The following is a 19613-nucleotide window of genomic DNA, read 5'->3' on the forward strand; positions in this document are numbered from 1 at the left end:
GCTCTATAGAGGTACAGCCTTTTGCATCAGTTTTATTGTGTTTATTTTTACCGTGAACCTCTTTGTGATTTTTTTTAAAATTTGAAATGAAAAATATCTTAACAATTCAAAATGTTCTTCCGTCAATCTTTCTGTATTCCAGAAACCGAGGTGGACGTTGTCAGCTTGTGTCAAGAAGGGAACTTTCTCGTGGCTGGAGAAAGAAGTGGCAAATTGCATCTGATTCATGTCTCTTCAAAGCAAACCTTGTTAACGAACGTGTGTAACTTCTCGCTTGTTTCTTTACTGCTGAGTTCTAACAAATTTATATTTGGATGTTAAACTAAACCGCTGTTTAGTGAGCTTCGTAATGCCTTTTTGTACACTGCTGGGAGGAGATTAGAAACCCACAAAGCCCATGTGCCTTCATGGGAGGGAAGAGAAAGGAAAGTGCAGTCTTGATTTTTAAGCCAGGCGGGGAAGTTCTAACTGCATTTATGACTGGACTTTTCTGTGACACTCTCTTTAGATGCTGGCTCAGAACTCTTCAAACGGCAGAACGTACCTGAATCTCATTCTAGAGAAACATCGTTCAGACAGCGGTGAGATGCCTTAAGAACAACCACAGCCGTACTTTGAAAATGGTCCTCTCGCAAGCCACCCTTTTAAGAGCAGCCTTTAATGTCATGTGACTTTGCGTTAAAGTTTTTTTTTAAAAAAACACCAACCTACTCTCGAGCATTTTTTCCTGCTTTTAGGTTCACTGTAATAATCTTAAAATCAGATTTCTACTCCTGCCCCCCTCCATCAGTCGTATTCCTCTGATTTGCAGACTAATTCTGGGAATACTAGTAAGCCAGGCTATCTAGCGATTTTCTTTTCTTCTTCATAGTAAGAGAAATCTAGAGTCCCTCTTCCTTAGGGATGCCTCCTGCCTTTGAAATACCTGTCATGGGGAAATAGCTTGACTTTTTGCTTTGATCTTCTTCTAAAGGGACCTACCATGCATTCATTGTCACAAACAATGGGTTCTTCTGTATTCTGCACCTCCCTCTTGCCAAAACACAGGAAGGTAAGACTTTTGATTGAAAATACCATTTCAGATTATTGCAAGGGTTTAAAAAGGGGTGATATGTTCTCTGTAAAGATAAGGCATGGATTATACATTGCAAGAGGTAATTGTCTCTATGTGTGTGTGTGTTTTGTTGTGTTTGTACGGTATGAACCATCAATTTTAGACATGTCTGTTCAGAAGAACTTCCTGCGTGGTTCCTCGAGGCTTTACCTCTGTGTAAGTGAGAACAGCACTTGTTGCCTTTAAAGTGCTGTTAAATGTTTCCTTTCATGACGGAAGGAATAGTAAAAATCAACATTGCAAGGTGTAACCGTTGCAAATGTTTCTAACAATATATAGTTTTAAAAAAGGTGAGGGGCATGTAAACGAGTTACGAGGAGCCAGGAATTTGCACATACAATTTCCTTTTCTAAATGAGTGGTTAAAACGGTGCCGTAGAAAATGTCTTTTTTTTTTCCAAAAAAAAAAAAGTAAAATTCTTCTTCTTGATGCTTTTTAACTTTATTTAGCTATCGGCAAGATGGACGTCCAGACTGCAAAGAAGGTAAGCAAGACTTATTTATTTATTTATTTATTCATATATATATATATATATATATATATATATATATATATATATATATATATATATATATATATATATATATATATATATATCCCGCCTATCTGGTTTAGCAACCACTCTAGGCGGCTTGCATTTTGATTTTAAGCCTTTCCCGGCCAAGATTCAAAGCCACGAGTGTACTAGGGCTTAACAGACGTATGATTGCTATTTATATCAAATGGCTCTATATCAAGTACAAACTGATAGTGGATTTTTTTAAAACGGCCATCGTTCTTTTTCTGTAGTTGAGAACCAAATTGGGTTACATTTCCTACTGGAGGTGCGGTTCTCTATTTTAATGTTACTTGGACAACCTCCTATTACGTAGAATAAATAAACTCTGTCCTAAGGGGAGGTGGAAACAATTTTAAAATTGTGAACTGCTCTTATTCTTTAAACAGCATTTGTAAAAGGCTGTACTGTATTTGGGTTTTTTCTCCTCACAGCTCCAAGGGCAAATTGAAACCTGTTTTATTTCTACTGAAGATTATCATACTCGTGGCTGTCTTACTGCTGTGGCTCAGTATACAGCAAACAAGATATCTCTGATAATAGGGGTAAATAAGAGCATCATTTGAATACTTTAAGCAGCGAATATCCTGCGTGTTGAAATAATGAAACGGTATGTTTGTTTCTTGAAGGGTGCCGGTAATGAGGTGATAACTGTGTGGGAGGTGGATCCTGATAAAAAGCTGATATCCGTTCAAAATGTCGTGGATTCAAGCATGATTAAAGGTATGAAGGAACTTTTGAGGAACTTTTCTCGGGCCAACCATTCCCTCTAGCAAACACCCCTGGCGCTATAAGTTTCCATTCCAAATGCTACTTTTCTGAGGTACAAATGTACAAACGTGTGTTTTTCCTTTTGTTTTCCAGCTGCAAAAAAGCTACAAGTCGTAGATAGCTTGTTATTTGTCTTGGATAACGAGGCAAGTATATTGTGTGTTTGTTTATTTTGCCGCCTACTCTAACGAATAAAGTTTTACGTGAAACAATGTCATGCGCTGTTTGGACTCCAGTATTTCAACTTTGTCTGAGATGCAAACGGGCCTTATATTTGCACAGTGTCTTATTTTAGACACCATAATTAAACCCAGGAAGCCTTTCATTAATCCTAATTGCTCATTTTCTTCCAAACTGGGAATATACGGTTAACAGTTTCCAAATTGTGATGCTTTTGTTTCTCTTTCTGTTAGAACGTCTTGTCCTCGTGGGACATTTACTCCCTCATTATGACTTGGGACTGCCCGTCATTTCTCATCGAAGATTTCCTTCTGACTTCCGAATCTGATGTTTCAGCAAACGCAGGGTAAACTCTATATGGGAGTTACTAACGGCATGAAATTGGGTTATTCCTTATTCTAGCACTTAATTTATTAGTTGCGTTTATGTTCTGCCTTTTCTCCAGCGAGTACTAGCTTAAATTCCTCCAGAAGTGCAAAGAGCCACAGATCAGAATAGTTACAAGTTGCTCAGATGAGTCCACCCCTTTTTTTTCTCTCTCATCAACTGGCATTGACAGTCTCAGTAATTCACTCTCAGACATGAGTAAGAGAAAGAATAAAACGTTTCATTACCTGGAATTGAATAGATACAACAGCAAACTGATAAACATGGCTGCTTTTAGCAAAAGACTTCAACAGATTCTGGGGGGGGGGAAGCATTGAGCAGAGAGGCGGGGCTCTCTTTGAATTCAGAGGCAAGGAACGAACGATTGGTTAGTGCTGGATAGATTGACAGTCACCTCATCCTAGGAAAGGTCCCTCCCAGCCACACCTTCTCCAAGCAGCCTGCGAGGTTGTAAAAAAAATCCCTGTTTCTCCATATATCTCAGCCATCCCAATAATTGTCATTTTGATTGTCCTGAAATAATGCTTTTGGTCAGGCACCACTTTTAACACTTGTTTTATGGATTTTTTTGTTTTTGTTCAGACAGAGGATCGCCAATCTTAAACTGGTTGCTTTAACTACACCCGAAGGGGATAAGCAGGTATTAGCCTTCAGTTTTTACCACGAGAAAGACCCACCATCACCAAACAAATGTTTGATCTGCTTCTATTTTGACCGCATGATACGCAGGAGCCGTACAGCGTGGGTTATCTTGATTAGTAAGACTTCAAGACCCATTTTAAGGAGGCCCCCACCTGTTCCGATTTCCTTAATTTTTTCTCTCTCTCTCTTTATAACAGATGAAAAGCATCATGGTGTTTTCCCTGCCTGCAATGCACCAGCTGTATTTCTTGGAAGTAGCAAATGTTTCCTCACTGGTTCAAAGTGGAATAAATACAGTATGTTTAATTTTATTGTTGTTCAGTCCCAAGTAACCTGTGGAAGGGAATCTAGGCCAGACATAAATATGAATACTTTTTCGCGCTTGGGAGAAAATTGCATTCTTAATGCGTATAACAATAGTTCAGACCATTTTACACCCTCTTGAGGGAATCAGAGGTGTGCTTTAAAAATGTTCATCTAGCTATTATGCTATTAAAACAGTTTCAAAGGATTGTTTTCCAATTATCCTCTCTCCCACAGGATACAATATATTTTCTAGAAGGGATGTGTGGAAATACCCAAATGTAAGTTTGTGTTTGAAATGAAAAAAACCAATTTTACCTGATTTATTTCCAGTTGTGACAGTTTTCTGTTTTTTTTAACCAGATGTTTCTTCCTAGGCCTTGTGACGTTCTAATTTCTTTTCTGGTCATGAGGTGCCTAACAGAAGCGTTACCTGAAAATAGGTAAATAATATAAAATTAGTTCTATATAGTTACTCAGGGGTAAAACGTGGTCTTTGGGCAAGAGGGAGCTAAGGTGAAGTCTCAACCTTTTGAAGAAGAGGATCGAAACATATGCTTTCTCTCAGAAATCAGTGAGAACAGAAGCTCCTCTCGGTGCAGTTTTACTGGTGGTGGGAACAGCACCAAGCAAGGGTGTCTAGAGAAGCTTGATGTATATTTGGCCGTGGGTTTGAATCCCAGTATTGGCCACAAAAATATCTTGGACAACCATCTTGAGACAGAACGCAGTGTGTGAGCCGAGGTGAGGGGGAGGTTAGGGCTTTACTCTGCAACCGGTCCAGATGGCACGTCATAAGCTTACGACTACCTAGCAGATCTCGTGAGGAAAACACGCTTCATTTTAATCTCTCGTTTTAGACTGAGTCGTTTGCTTCACAAGCAGAAGTTCATTGAGGCGGAGAACTTTGCCGTTCAGTTTGGGCTGGACGTGGAGGTAAAAAGCTGATCTGCCTGACGACCATACAGGATGCGGGTCAAAAATAAGGAGCTCTTTCAACTCCAGAGTATAATTCTGTTTCAGAGAAGTTATTGGGGGGGGGGCTCCCTTTCAGCAGGCGTGCGTCTGAAAATACACCTTCTTCTGGGTTGGAAGCTCAAAGAAGCAACCGATCTCTGGAGCTTGGCCGTATTCACTTACAATACGAGAATTCTGACTTAACCCTGAACCATCTGACAGCCAACACCTATAACCTGTCACCCACTTCCTCCCCACCCCTCTGGCATATCTGCTGAGGCTGGTGGAAGTGGCTGGCTAAAAAAGAAAAAAAACAATTTTAGTGGCCATATTGGTGAGAAAGAGTGAAGAATAAGCAAACAGGCAACATAGACAAGGATGTCGCTCATTCGTAATAAATCATGGGATTGTCTAGAATCCAAGCTTTCTGTTCAGTGTCCTCTACAGTAGGATCACGGGATCTGCAATAAATCGGTTCCACATCCCCCACCCCACAGAGGCCAAAAACGGTGGAAAGAGTGAGCCCTTATACAGTGGTGCCTCACTTAACGATTACCTCGTTAAATGACGAAACGGCTTGAAGGGTTTCAATGCGTTTCAGTGGGCTTTTTCGTTTCGCTTGACGAGGATTTCGCTTAACAGCGATTTCAACGGAACAAATTATCCTTGTCAAGCGAGGCACCACTGTACATAGCATAGTCTCTGGCTCCTAGTGGCTAGTTCTCATAATCTACATCATGGAAATATGTAGTTATTTCTGAGTTTTTTTTTCTTTAATATTTCTAGGCAGTGGATAAGAGAATCCACAAATTCTGATCCTACAGATAGGAGAGTCCTATCGTAGTTGATTTCAAAACAACTTCTATTTAAAAATGGTTGACTTTATATGTGTTGCTGGAGGTATTTTTGTAGATTTCATTTTGAACATGTCAAAAAATTATTATTTTTTTAATTATTCTTTCTGTGGGTTTACCTCAACAGCTTGTGCACAAAGTGAAAATGACCTGCCTCTTGGGAAGACTGGTTTCAGAATCCGCCGAGGATGATCCACAATCAGCCTGGCCCGAATTCGTGGCTCAAGCAAAAGAGACCCTGAATAAAATAAAGGTTATGCTTCCACTCCCACCTACACCTTACCCTCTTATGTACGTCCTCCAAACTGTTGGGAACCTAAGAAGTTATATTTGGGTGTTTTTTCCTGTCTTTTTTCTTTTTTCTCTTTTCCAAATAGGACGACCCGTTTGTGGTTGAGTATTGCATAAAAACACCGTGGCCAACGTATGAAATTACTCAGGAGATGTTGAGTTACGCCCAAAGCAGGGTAGGTTTCATTAAATACTTTTTGTTCAGCCTTTGAAATCAAAGCAGGTTCATTATTTTTTTCAGTTGAGATGCTTGCATGGTGCTGTTGACGGTTTTGCCCTGTGGACTGTGAATTTAATTCAACATTTCTGTTACTCCTCAGCTCCTGAAGAGAAACGATACAGCTGTGGCTTCTTTTTCAGCCAGGGACCCCGTGTCGCTTACAGAGGTAACGAATACAAATTTGGGCTGACGTTTGTATCATTTCTGGAGCAAACGGCCCTGGAAAAAGAGCCTCAGGATATTCATAAAGACAACTGAGATGGGAAAATGAGCCTTTTTTAAAGACTTTGGCTGATTGTAGATTCCCATCAAAGTCAACATTTCCTGTCTCTGGAAGGAACTAGGATGAGAAAAAATGCCGTATTTCTGTTCACTCTGGACACTTTTTTAAAAAAAGAAGCATGGATTTTAATTCCAGGAAATGTTCTGGAAGACAGGTAGGCATGAGAAAATCAGGGACAAGCCGGCTATGTGGCAGGGAGGCTATGAGGCAGGACTAAAATTATATTTCTTAGATGTTTTGCCCACCATAGCTCCCAAAGCAGTGTACAGTTTGTTTAAAAAGATTTTTAGAAAACAAAGGAGAACAGCAGTAAAAGCCAGTTTTTCCAATCTGTTTTTTAAGAAACAAGAAGCGTTTGCTTCAAGCAGTTGTCTCACTGAAACCCATTATCTTTCCCATCACGCACAGTGTTGGGTAATTCTTTCATTTATTTGCCCAGTGACGGATAAATCTCCTGATGAAAGCCGACAGATTGAGCATTTATACGTGGGAAGGAGAGGGAAAAAAATCGTTTAAAAGTTTGGTCGTGTGTTCAAGGATTTTTCCTACAAAACGAATCTTTTTGTCTTGATCCTAGGTGTTGAAGGCACACGCAAGACTGATTACGTTTTATGGAGCCTTTGGGCCAGAAAAGTTCAGGTTGGTCTTTTTACATTTTTATTGCTCTTTGTCTCTCTTATAGTCCAAGAACATCTAAAACCCAGGGGTTGGGAACCACTCAACCAGCAATAATCTGAAGTTTTGCCTTTTCTGTAAGACTGTGTTTCGGGGGATATAGTAAGCAAAGATTTGATGTTTAACACTTCCCATGAAGATGAATCTGTGGAGTTCTAGCTTTTGTTTATGGACCAGCATGCTGATTTTCAGATTTTTCCAAACAATACTATGAATGATCTTTGTGCAGCTCATTAACATATACCTATATAATTTCTGTGTGTCTTCTGAGCCTGTAAGTAGGACCATGGTAACTTGATGATTGATATCCCACCTAATCCGTACGCCAAGAGCAGATTACAGTATTTCAAAAGCAAATATCTGAAAGGCTGTCCTACAGAGGAGGGGCAGGATCTGTTCTCGATCCCCCCAGAGTGCAGGACACACAACAATGGGCTCAGGAAGTCAGATTTCGGTTGGATATCAGGAAAAACTTCCTAACTGTTAGAGCAGCACAATAACAGACCCAATGACCTCAGGAGGTGGTGAGCGCTACAGCGCTGTGGCGGCCTACACGAGAAATTGAGACAACCACTGGTGGATCTCCTTTGATTTGTACTCCTGCATCAAGCAGGGGATTGGATTTGATGGCCTTCTAAGCTCCTTCCAACTTCACAATTGTATGATTCTGTGAAATTCATTCCTGGAGAAAGAAGCCTCTGAAGATCATCACAAGAGCCTAAATCCAAGGTTACTCCCAACTAAAGTTGATTTGTTGAGTCCATAGACTTTGCCAAGTTCTCCCTGATCCTGCCAGTCTACTCTAGTGGGGATTTATAATGAGATTTGGACGTTTGCTTAAATATTATGCCTGTGTAATATAGTGGGTTTTTTCTCCCCACCTTTGGGCTGTGCTTATAAACACGCAACGTTTGTTCTCCTTAGTGGATCTGCTTGGCTTGAATTTCTCAACAATAAGAACACCTTCAGGGACGTCCTTTTACAGCTAAAGGAAGGAAGTCTCTCTTCTGCGCAGTATCTCTGGCTGAGACACGAGGTAAATGGCCTCAGAGGTTTCCCATCCTCTGTGCACCATCTCTATCAAAATAGCAAAGTCCTGTGTTGTATCTTTTAAAACTAACACAACCATTATGATGTGAGCTGTTGCAAACACAGTGGAATAAAGTTTCCACCCTACACATGCAGACGTACAGAGGGCATCTGAGAGTTGTTAACATTTTACCTGTTCTATTTATTCAGTATGTTTTAATTAGTTTTATAGTTTAATTGTTTGTAAAGTATATTCCATTGTGTTTTAATCCTACTCTTTGTGATATTGTGAGTTTTGCCTTTGAGTCCCGTTATCTGGAGAAAGGGGGCCTATAAATAAGACAAAGGACTAATTAACTCACTAAATAAATATAGTGGGGATATAAACAGGACTTAGGGGTTGGAGCTTGGATTATGGACAGTACAGTAAAAACAAAAATGAGATGCAGAATGATTTGTGGTGAAGATTGTATTACTGATTTAAATTGTTGTTTTAATTGTTTTATGATATTTTTACTGTAAGCCGCCCAGAGTAGACGTGGTCTAAATGGGCGGGATATAAATTTAATAAAATAACTAAATAAAAATAAATATTAAAAGAGAAGTCCTTGCTCTTGGTGAAATGGGAGGAATTTCTACCTGTAGCTGCTTAATAAGGCCATCTCTTTCCACCGGGAACCTAATATTGTAAGGTAATTAAAAGGATCTAAAGGCGTATATTGTTCCTGAATCCTCAGAGAATACGCAAAGCTAGGAAATAGACACCAAACCCTCGGGCCGAGTAACTCTCTTGGTGGACGAGGACGTTTGAATACATGCTGGTGCTTTGCTTCAAAAATAAACCCAGTGAACCGCTCCGGCTGCGTGCCTTTCTGGCTCCATGAGCATTTGTTCCAACTGAAAGATGCCGTAGAGAGCATTTCCTACGGATGCTAACGGTCCTCCCGGAAACCTGCCAGAGCTTCCCGGATAAAATCCCGCTGTGCCACCGTCTGCTCCTTAGATCGCCTGTGTCAGTGTCGAGCTTCTCAGAAGGCTGGGCTGGTGATAAGACGATGTTTCCCTTCACTCTTCTAATCTCCTCCAGGCCGACTTCCGAAGTGGCTTTACGGCGACGACGATGGAGAGCTTGCTTAACGCCATCCCTGCCGCAGTTTCCCTCAAAGATCTCTGCCGGTGGCTGAGAGAGGTGGTTCTTCCTTTCCTAAGGCAGGTTGTGCCTCACGGACAGGTGAGGAACGAGGAGCCTTAGGTCAGTGGCCTTGTGGAAGTGAAAACCTTTTTTTAGAAACATAACCTCGTTTGGTGCTTACCTTCCAGAGCAAAATAGCCAAATGGCTGGAGCAGCGAGCTCGGGACCTTGAGTTGACGGACAAGGTAAAGCGTAGTCATTCTCTTGACCAAAATCTTGGATATTGCTGTATTTTTGTCCCTTGCCGGAAATGGTACCCACGTTTCATTCTTCCCGACAGGCCAACTGGCCGGAAAACGGGCTCGAAATGGCCGAAGTGTTTTTTACCTGCAAAGAACGGGGCGAAATCGGACCGGTGGCTTCGTGGCACCTGTTGCCTTCGGTAAGTATTCAGCTGCCACAAAACCACATTCGAGGGAGGGAAAAATAGAATAATTATATGCAAACACACACCCCACTTTCTTATTCTTTTAAAAAAAAAGCATGATACTATGGCACTCATTTCCATTAGAGAAAAACTTTAGAAGTGGTTGGGCTGCTCCCAAGAAGAGTTTGACTCAGGAAAATTACATCCTCTTGTTTCAGAAGGAGAATAACTGCGCGGAGATCCGTAGTCTGAGAGAGCTGGTCACTGCTTTGCAGGGCTTGGTGGACCTCTACAGGAAATTCAACTGCAAGTTGGCGCTCTGTGACTTTGAAAAGGTATGATGCCTTGATTTATTATTATTACACTTCTTAGAAATCTTGGCACTAAATTGACTTCATGAAGAACTGAATCTGCAGTAGGCATTTCTGAGCAGCAGCAAGGAGAAACAACATGGTATATTAGGATGTGTGCCGTTGGCTTTTCGTTGGAGGTCATTGCATTTCTCCTTGTTGTGTTGTTGTTTTTTTGCTTGTGCACTAGGAAACCGCAAATAGAATAGCGTTCCGTATGTTCGATAAAGTTCTGGCCGCGGAACTCATTCCAGTAACTTTAGAAAAGTACATCGGCCCGTATATGCACCAGCATAATCTGCAAAAAGATGAAATTCTCTTGCAGTATGTAAAGGTACGTATAAGGAGCGTTAGTGTTCCGTTAAAGCAACAAGGAATCTTTTCTGTTCACTCTGTTGAATTGAAAGCTGCTGCCTCCGGGTTCAGGGAGCTTTCTTCCAAGTTTACACGCTCAGGAACACAACTTTAAAAGTGCAGTCTGGTGCGGAACAAGAACATTAAGGCCTCTGATTGGCTTCGGGGATTCCTTTAAACGGGGAAAGGTCTCTGGCCTGATCGATTTCAAAGAAGCATTTCTTCAAAACGTTGTTTAGGATTTGCTGCAGCGACACAGCGTCCGGTCCACCTCGGTTCTGGACACCACTTGGGAAGCGAAAGCCATCGCGGTCTTGAGCTGCGTGTCGGACGTAGAGGTGAGCCTGCCACGGGGGGGGGGGGGCGGGGGGGGAGGATGATGAAAGGGATGCTTGGGGGAAATGCCCTTTGGAGGGGCTGTGGCTCATCATCGCTGGTGTGTGTGTGCATGTGTGTGTCCTTCTTTGCTTTGCAGCTGGTCTTTGAAGGGGTGCTGGCCATCATGCAGAGCGCGGTGGTGCCCTGGAGCCTAGAAGTGGAACAACTGGTACAGCGTTACCTCAACATGGATCATGCCAAGTAAGAGAACCCGAACCCACATAACCCTTCAGGACGTCGTCGGCCCTGGTCCGACCGGCTGGTGGCGCTTTGTGCTCTTTCTTCGGTTTGAGCGGCTGGGGAGCTCCGTGGTGGAGGTCTCTGACTGTGGAGTCAGAGGTTGCGAGTTTGAATCCCCCCCATTGTGCCTCCTTGACAGGGGCTGGACTGGATGATGCTTCCCTTCCAGCCTCTGCAGTTCTGTGGTGATGGCGATGATTTACTCGGATAGTAGACTTGGTAAAACAACAGCATAAAATGTGGAGGGGGGAGAATCCTTCGAAATGCTCTGAAAATACCCTTTAAAAGTAACTAGAGAACCTCACGCTCTGTGCCCATAGAAGGACTTCCTTTCCGGTCGTGATGCTCCTTTTGAAGAGTGGTTGCGTGACCTTAGCGGTCTTAGGCCTGCTGGCTTTTTCGCAAGAGAAGCAAGCCGTAAAAGAAAAGCAGGCTTGGATTCCATGAGAACACGGTCCCTGTGTTTCGTGGCGTCGTTTTGGTCACGTTGGGGCGAAGAACTTGAGCAATAAGTGGCCGACGGAAGTAGAACGATGTCGTTTTAGCTGCTTTGTTCAAGGTCCCGGCTGTGGCGCAAAAAGCATTTTCCGCGGAGTGTCCCGTTCAAAATCCTGCCTGGTCTAACTCGGGGGGGGCCCTCCCCGACTCTTTTGCCATAGGGTGAAACTGCTGCAGGAGGGTTACCGGCTGATGGAAATGAAGAAGGTTTTGCGGAACTACGGCATAAGAGACACCAACCTTTTAAACGACAAACACATGATACTGGTGAGTGGTCACATTGGCCTCACTCCTTCCGCCCGTCGGTTTCAGATCAGTCGGGGAATAAATCCTTGCAAGATCACGGATTCCCTTCCAGGCCGATTCAAGAGTGTGTGTCTTAACAAACGGCTTTCTGCAAAAGGTAGGTCTCGCTCGTCGGTGGTCCATGTGGACATTTTTGGTCACATCAGTTCCCAACAGATGGTTGTGTTTTTTTTCCAGAGGCTGGTAAAGTACATTCTTAAGCAAGACACGTCTTCTTCCTTGGACGACGCCTTGAAAATGGTCAACGCGTTCATGTTGCCTGCAGCGGAAGTTTACCTCTGGAGGATCGCGAACCTTATTGATAAAGAAAAGGTGAGAGTCCCACACAAATCCTTGCATGCCTAAACATCTTATATAGCAAAAGTTGGTGGTACCTGGACTTGCGGTGTACAATTCTGCTTCGTGCGTGGTTACAGGTAGAGGACGTTCTGGACTTACTCAAAGCACTGCCTCCGTCCGAAGCTGTGGAGGTTGCTGAGAGAGCGTTGATCTGGGGGCGCGAGGAACTGGAGAGAGGAGAGGGTGCCGGGGAAGAAGAGGTAATCTCTACGAAATAAACTGGAATTGATAACATCAAAACATACCATGAATTGTTTGATCAACGTTATGCATCTGAACCAATGGTGGGGCGTTCGGTGTGGTCCTGAGCCCTCGCTAACAGAGCTTATGACATGGGAGGGTGAGAACTGGAGCCGAATTGCTGCTGAAAGGGCCCATGCCAGATATAAGGTTATACATAGCATTCATTAGCACCGGAGGGCATATCTTTGGTGGAAGGCCATTAAGATGGTGTTTTTGCAAGGGTAAGGAGGTCAGTATGAGAGGTGGGTGGAGCCCCAGACCTTGGAGGCGGAGTTAGTAAATCCGCACCTTCCCCGCAACTCCATGCTGCTCTGGAACTATAGTTCCTCAACTATGGCATGGGTAGTATAAAACAGGGAGGATGAAAAATTTATTTCTCTGGACTGCGATTCACAGAATTCCCCCAATCAGCCTGACTACCTGCTCCTTAATTGATTAATGATAATAACTATGTCGCAAAGTCAGTTCTGACTGACGGTGACCCTTTCCAGAGGATAACATATAAACTATTAATCAAAACAAGGTGGCGGAGCAAATAATGTAAGCATTGCGCGTATTAAGGTGAGGTTTAAACCCCTGTTTCTGTTGTTAACATGGTTCGTAGCAGAAAGTAAGTTGATTTTTAAGACTTGCTTTTCGTGAAACGTTTCCTGATGCAATAAGTGAGTTTCTCATACTTCCTATTGCCACCTTTTTTTTCACCCTCTTCTCATCCCGACACCAGCAGAAAATGCAACTTTATTTAAAAAAAGGACTTGGAGAGATCGTCAAGTTTCTGCTTCGTCAGCCTGAAGGTAAATCCTGCCCTGTTTGAATTTCCTTGTGTGGATTCCAGCCGACAGCTCTCGGTCACCCTGTCTGTTTCTTTCTGTTTTGGGGGGACAGAAGACATCGTGAAGAAAGAGGTGTACAAAGCAGAGTTGAAGCTCTTTAAAACCCTGGCTGTCTTGCAGGTGAGGATGACGTTGACGTTCTTAAAGAGGCTTAAAGAACTTATGTGAGCAAAAAATCCCTTTTATGTCTGTAGACCGTAAACCTTTCCCCCTGCCACCAAAAAACCCCACCACCCACAAATTAGGGGTACATTTTCTTCCGTTTACCAAGGAAAATGGATACTATTCTATTATTATATTAATATATATTAATATTCTATTAATATTATTATTCAATTCTATTATTTCTTGTTTTTGTCTTTTCCTCTCCTTCTCCCTCCTCTTTCTTAAATGTTCTCGTTCAGGAGAATTTTGGTATCTGCCTTTCGCCCAAAAACTATGGGAATCCGTCGGTAAGGTCTCAGTTGCTAGAAGAGAATATTGAAACCTATGAAAACATTGGGGATGCCGGAAAAATGCAGAAAGAGGAGACCAGCCTGGAGACACAACGGAGGTGGAAGGGAGGGTTGACTCTTCTGGCTTCCCTTCTGGACAGGACAGAGCATGAGATGGGAGCCGAGCTGGCGAGGAGAGCGTTGGATACCGGAAAGGTTGACGAGGCCTTAAAGCTATGCAGGTTAGAGGGGAATAAATGCAGACCGACTCCTGTTTCTCCTATTGAGACGCTCGGGAAAGATAGGGAGTGTAAATGTCTATGCAACGTTGATCGTCTTGACTTCCTTGCTGTTATTTTCAGGCAGACAACTTCCTTTGCTTGATTTCATTCTTTCGTGTGTTTTTTTTTTTAAAATCTCCTCCAGAGACTTTTACGAAAACGACCACAACGAACAGACGGGCCAGCTGCTGTTTTCAACCTGTCAAAAGCTTTGTCACGCGTTGGGTTCTGACCCTCTGATGGTTATACCACAAGAATTAAATCTTCCGGCCGAGATCCACAAGATAGCGTGTCAAGCGGCGACCCTTTGCAGTCCCGGTAACTAGCTGGAATTCTTAAGTACCCATTCATAGTTGTTTTTTTCCAAAGAAATTGGCTTTCTCCCATTCACTTCATCTGATCCTCTTTTTCCTTTCATTCATTTATTGATTTTAAGCTTCAGAACTGTGGCTAAATTGTCTTTATACAGTACTTGCTTTTTTTTAACCTTGGCGTTGGTTGGGTTGTTTTTCAAATGTTTCATAATGTTTTGAAATTTGTCATTTTGAATCTGTTATGAACCGCTTTGGGACCCTTATGGGGAGACAGGCCGCATAGGCTTAGTTTTAGAAATAATTGAAACAAATTAGTTAATTAAATAGCTAGGAGAATGGTTCATAAGGTGTGCTAAGCCGACGGTTCTCCTGAAAGCCATTTTCCTCTGTCTCTTTGAGTGGTACGACAGAACAAATCCATGATAAGCATGTGCGATTGTGGAGTTAGGCCTATTTCTGTGGGAAATGTGCATAGTTTCCCTCTTGGGAAATTTTATCCCCTCCATGTTGGGTGGAAGAGTCTATTTCATGCCCACTCTCTCTCTCTCTCTCACCAGACCTCTCTTTGGGTACCCTGGAACTTTGCAAATATACCTCGTTTGCCTTGGAACTTTCCAGAAAGTGCCAGATTGAGGAAGACTATGGATTCATATCAAAGGTAATGCAGGCGCCATGTTTGCTGGGGGGTGAGCCTTGTTCTCTTCAATAGTCTCTGGAAGGAGAAAGGAGAGCATCTGATTTTCCTCCTCTACCAAGGAACTAACAGGATGGGGGGGGCTCCTTGGCTTGTTTATGGTGCTCCTCGTCTTACAGGGTTTCTGAAAAAATGACCCGTGGCTTCTCCCCCCGATCCAGGCAACCTCTACAGCCGCTGATAAAGACCCTTATACCGAGTGGGTGTTTGACGACTTCTTCGTGGAAGACGGCGCTGTGCTGGACCCGCCAGCTGTGCTACCTTTGATTTACGAAATCGCTTCTTCCATGGTTCCTGTGACGGGTAATTAAAAAAAATAAATTATTATTATTATTCACTTGCCTAAGCTCGTTTCCACATTCTCTCTCCCCCTCTTTAAATCCCTTCTCAGAATCCATCATGTCTGGAAGAGCCCACCACACACACACAAAATCCTTCCACCTTCCTGTCACTAAAGCTAAAAATCGAAGCCGTTGAAGCAATCCTATTTCTTGTTAATTCCCCAACTTTCTCCCATCCCTCACCCCATCTCTCTCCCTCACTTCTGTTGCTTCCCTGGGTCCGTTTTAGATCCAAAATCCCTCGGGATAGGGCCGTACCTGTTCTTTGGCAAGGCTGATGTATCACAACTGGTCTTTTGACCATGGATGAAATACTCAAAAATCACAACAAGGCAGGGATCTGTAACTAGGTTTTATCTGAAAGGGGAAAGGAGCAGCATATTTCTGAAATACTGAGCAGACTGATGTTCTTGGTCAACGACGGGTGGTATACCAAAGAATTTTATGAACAGTGAACAATTAATTCTTTCCTTCCTCCTACAGAACAGAAGCAGCACCCTCTGGATTCGGTCAGTTTGCCACATTGCCCCTTAAAACAAGGTATTAACGCGAGCAAAAACGGTTAGGCGCACAGGAACATAAAACAGAAATGAAATCCTTCTAAATTTTCCCTTTGGAAAGCATGCTTAGAGGCCTAAATGTACTGATCTGGAAGGCTTCATAGTCTTCTACCAGCCCTTTTCATAGCAAATTTTCCCACCCCCTTCCATCCTATAAACTCCTTTGTCTTGCAACTTCTGTGCCCCTAGCTGCCTGGTTAATTAGACTCCCGATTGCTTCTTTGATTTCGCTAATCCGTTTTTGTCTTGCGCCTTTTCTGCCAGTTGTTTTTAATTACAGCTGAACCCTCTTCTCTGTGAGACCAGGATCCGTGGATTCACTTATCCACGGTCTGAAAACATTAAAAGAAAAATCTTCCACATATGTATTTCTAACTAGTATAGCATTCCCAGACGGACTGCTGGAAGAGAGCCAGAGATGCTGCTATGAAGAGCATTCGCTATTATAATACTCTTTGTTATAATCTACATTTTTCAGGGGAACGTGGAACCAATTGACCACAGATATGGGAGTCTTACTGTGTTAACTCACATGAATGAGGTCAAATAGGAATTTTGCTGTTGGGCTGTCGGTTTTTGCTTAGTGGCTTTAGTAGCTGAAATCAGCCCAGTGCTAAATTGAGATGGTCCAAAAAAAACACCTTAATTTCCAGCAGGAATTTCAATGTTATAATAACCTAACCCATTTCTGTCCCCCCCCCCCTTCCATAGGAATGAGTCTCTGCTTCTCCTGCCAGAATCCCATCTCTGTCCTGCTCAACAACCTCCAGGAATGCAGTCAGCACGAGCTGGCTTCTGGGCTGATCATCCTCACTTTGAGTTCGCTGTTTCAACACATGATCACAAACAATATGGATATCGCCCTGGGCCAAAAGGTAGGAGCCCCACGCGGAGGGAGGCTGTGCGAACAAGACCTGCCTTTGCAGAAATTGTAGAAACTGTGGCAAAACCAGACCCTTCGGTATCTCCATTTTTGCCCCGGAGATGAGTTTTTTTTTTTAAGACTGAGAATCCTTGAGATTGTCCCCTACTAGCTCTAAACAGCCACGTTCTTCTAGAGTTATCCCCCATAATAAGATTTTTTTTCCCCCACCTCCTTATTTATATCCCGCCTTCAGGATCATTGGGTGCAGCAGCTCAAGCCTAAAATCTTTGGAACAAGCACACGAAAGGCTTAATTGCAAAAACGTTAACATTTTAGCAGAGCCAGAGATTGGCCGTTTGATTCCCTCCCCACCCCCGGGTCTCCCTGATCGGGGTTGGATTCAAAGATCCATGGATTCAAGTTTTGCAAAAGAAGCAAACCGTCTTTACAGCTTGAATGCTTGACAAAAACTTACCTGACCTTTCCAGTCCTTTTTTTTTTCTGTCCCCCGCAGCTGCACGACCAGAAGACACAGGAGGACGCGAGGGGATTCCTGCTCACGATGGTGCAGAGTTCTCCGTTACTGATCAAGGGCATCGTGACGGCCCTTCTGCACAAGGTGAGCCGCCGGGTCGGGAGAGGGACCCTGGCCACGGGTGTGGCATGAGCTTCCCCCAGCCTCTGGGTCCAGCTTGTGCACGGTTGACCTCCAACAGCAGGGAGCTTCTGGGTGGGAGAGTCCTTCCTTATGTAGGCCTTCCCTCGGGACTCCCAGGTGGACCTCATGAGAGGCCGGGCATCTGCAGCCCCGGCAGGGCTTGATCCTGCAAACACTGGGCTCTTCCTGGGACCGAGCTGGCCCCGATCCTGCCGCTGCCAGGGCGGTGGCGCAGGGGAAGCCCGGCCGACCCCCCCAGATCCTGACACTCAAGCTTCCTGATTTCCTCTTATTCTTTTAATTGGTTTTGGGGGGGGGGATAATCAGAAATGGACCGTCATGTGGGAAGGTCAGACCCCCCCCAACATGGCCGTGAAACTCACCAAGCGACCTTGGACTAGACGCACGTTTCCAGCCTCTGACCCACCTCGCAAGGCTGTCGTGAGGACAAAGAAGAGGAGGTGTGAGTTGTGGAGATTCACTTGAGTTCATTGGAAGAAAAGGGTGATGGAAATGGAACAAATCAGTAATAAAATAAACGAAGACCTGAGAGCAGGGACTTCCGGGTTAGTTGGTACAAAAAAATGGATTAAATAGGTCGGGATAATCCAGTGAATTGCAGTAGGATCCCTGTATTCACAGGGCATCGGTTGTGGATGCCGAAAAATGCAGATTATAACAAACGGTACTTTAATAATGACCGCCATACAGAGCCTGGTCTCTGACTCCCTTTAATGGCCAGGGCTGGTAATTCTATCTTTAGAAATCTGTATTTCTAGGATTTTTCTTCTAATATGTTTAGTATTTTCACACTATGGATAAGTAAATCAGCGGATATTGATCCTGGAGATATAGGGGTCCGACTATATAACATAAAGGCCAGTACGTGCATGATGGCTTCAATCTCGGCCAATACATCCACCCTAAACTGCAGAAAACGGGGAGAGCCAAACCATCAATATCCACAACATACAGTGGAATTTTTTTTAAAAATCTGCTTGTATTAAAGCCTGTTTGCTCCTGTAGGTGTTTAACAGTTCCCTGGTCGATCACAACCTTGCCCTGGGATATTGTACGCTTTTGCCTAACGAAGCTGTCTTTCAAAATCTCTGGGACATCATCAATAAAACAGCGCAGAATTACAGCAAAATTCTGGTAAGTCTTGAAGCTTCCTGAACGTGAACAGTTTGTTGGCCTTTACCCATCATGGCCAACGGGTGACGAGGATGGGAATTGCTTTCTGGAAGGCCAACATTCCCCCATTCCTCATATATTATGTTGGGATATAGAAGATTCCAATAGCATTTTGTCTTGCACAGAAATACCCTCGTTCGTAAAGGACAGTCAACCTATGCAAGCCCGTTTGTAGTTGATGATTTTCGAACGACGGCCTGTACCAATGGCTCTTCCATTCAGTGATAACTTTGAATTCCCTTGTGATTGTTTCATGAAACACAGGTTGTGCTGAGCCTGCTTTTATGAAACATCCCTCCGATTTCAGTGTTTCCTGAGCAGGTCTTTGGAAGGGAGAGAGAATATTCTCCATAAAATAAATAGTTTAGTATCCAAAGGACACGAAGAAGGCAGTAAGAGAGAAGAAGATGGGTGGGGGGCAATTTTAGAAGGACATAAAGAACAGATGCCTGATTGCGGGTTGAGTTGTGCTGGTCTATTTTGTTTCCTCTGGAACAGGCGGTCGGTCTCGTTGGAGCGCAACTTGCCCGTCTTTATGAAGACGTGAAGGAGAAGGAAGCGTTTGAAGAGTTAATCGTCGATGCCGAGTGGGGTTTCCAGCTGGCTAAACTCGGGGTGCGTATTCCTCCTTTTCATTTTTGAACGGAGAAGACGTTGGTTGGTTGGTATGTTGCTGGACCGCTGGTTTCAAAATAGCCTTTGCTGCCATTTTATTTCAATCCGTGTTTTTAAATTTCTTGCGGTTGGTTTAAATACAGACCTTTCAGAGCAAAATGGGGGGAAAAAACCCAAGTAGCATGTGAAGGGTAAATACCGGGGAAATCTCCACCCTAGATTCTCTGTATTAAAAAAATCTATCCATCCTCAGAAATCCGCCCTCCAAGATTTCATCTGCCACATGACTGGATTT

General features: G+C 43.4%; 1 protein-coding gene across 3 annotated transcripts in view; it reads left to right on the plus strand.

Moving 5' to 3' along the window:
- The window catches only part of KNTC1 (kinetochore associated 1), a 33566-nt gene that overhangs the window by 1955 nt on the left and 11998 nt on the right, over positions 1 to 19613 (plus strand). For 2 of the 3 annotated variants that reach the window (XM_072983441.2, XM_078381804.1), the window contains exons 4-42: positions 143 to 258; positions 509 to 581; positions 974 to 1051; positions 1564 to 1598; positions 2105 to 2215; positions 2300 to 2393; positions 2535 to 2587; positions 2855 to 2967; positions 3591 to 3648; positions 3848 to 3946; positions 4191 to 4234; positions 4331 to 4396; positions 4814 to 4889; positions 5892 to 6017; positions 6142 to 6231; positions 6376 to 6441; positions 7136 to 7197; positions 8158 to 8269; positions 9350 to 9493; positions 9583 to 9639; positions 9735 to 9836; positions 10040 to 10156; positions 10362 to 10505; positions 10765 to 10863; positions 11001 to 11104; positions 11803 to 11908; positions 12125 to 12259; positions 12364 to 12486; positions 13254 to 13323; positions 13415 to 13482; positions 13767 to 14038; positions 14223 to 14395; positions 14949 to 15049; positions 15247 to 15388; positions 15910 to 15966; positions 16698 to 16861; positions 17366 to 17470; positions 18536 to 18664; positions 19202 to 19318. In XM_072983441.2, coding sequence (XP_072839542.2) covers positions 143 to 258; positions 509 to 581; positions 974 to 1051; positions 1564 to 1598; positions 2105 to 2215; positions 2300 to 2393; positions 2535 to 2587; positions 2855 to 2967; positions 3591 to 3648; positions 3848 to 3946; positions 4191 to 4234; positions 4331 to 4396; positions 4814 to 4889; positions 5892 to 6017; positions 6142 to 6231; positions 6376 to 6441; positions 7136 to 7197; positions 8158 to 8269; positions 9350 to 9493; positions 9583 to 9639; positions 9735 to 9836; positions 10040 to 10156; positions 10362 to 10505; positions 10765 to 10863; positions 11001 to 11104; positions 11803 to 11908; positions 12125 to 12259; positions 12364 to 12486; positions 13254 to 13323; positions 13415 to 13482; positions 13767 to 14038; positions 14223 to 14395; positions 14949 to 15049; positions 15247 to 15388; positions 15910 to 15966; positions 16698 to 16861; positions 17366 to 17470; positions 18536 to 18664; positions 19202 to 19318 — 4001 coding nt within the window. The remainder of the gene's footprint in view (positions 1 to 142; positions 259 to 508; positions 582 to 973; positions 1052 to 1563; positions 1599 to 2104; positions 2216 to 2299; positions 2394 to 2534; positions 2588 to 2854; positions 2968 to 3590; positions 3649 to 3847; positions 3947 to 4190; positions 4235 to 4330; positions 4397 to 4813; positions 4890 to 5891; positions 6018 to 6141; positions 6232 to 6375; positions 6442 to 7135; positions 7198 to 8157; positions 8270 to 9349; positions 9494 to 9582; positions 9640 to 9734; positions 9837 to 10039; positions 10157 to 10361; positions 10506 to 10764; positions 10864 to 11000; positions 11105 to 11802; positions 11909 to 12124; positions 12260 to 12363; positions 12487 to 13253; positions 13324 to 13414; positions 13483 to 13766; positions 14039 to 14222; positions 14396 to 14948; positions 15050 to 15246; positions 15389 to 15909; positions 15967 to 16697; positions 16862 to 17365; positions 17471 to 18535; positions 18665 to 19201; positions 19319 to 19613) is intronic. The other variant, XM_072983442.2, reaches the window with a different exon arrangement.

The sequence above is a fragment of the Pogona vitticeps genome, chromosome 14 (genome assembly GCF_051106095.1).
Source record: "Pogona vitticeps strain Pit_001003342236 chromosome 14, PviZW2.1, whole genome shotgun sequence".
Classification (NCBI taxonomy): Eukaryota; Metazoa; Chordata; class Lepidosauria; order Squamata; family Agamidae; genus Pogona; species Pogona vitticeps.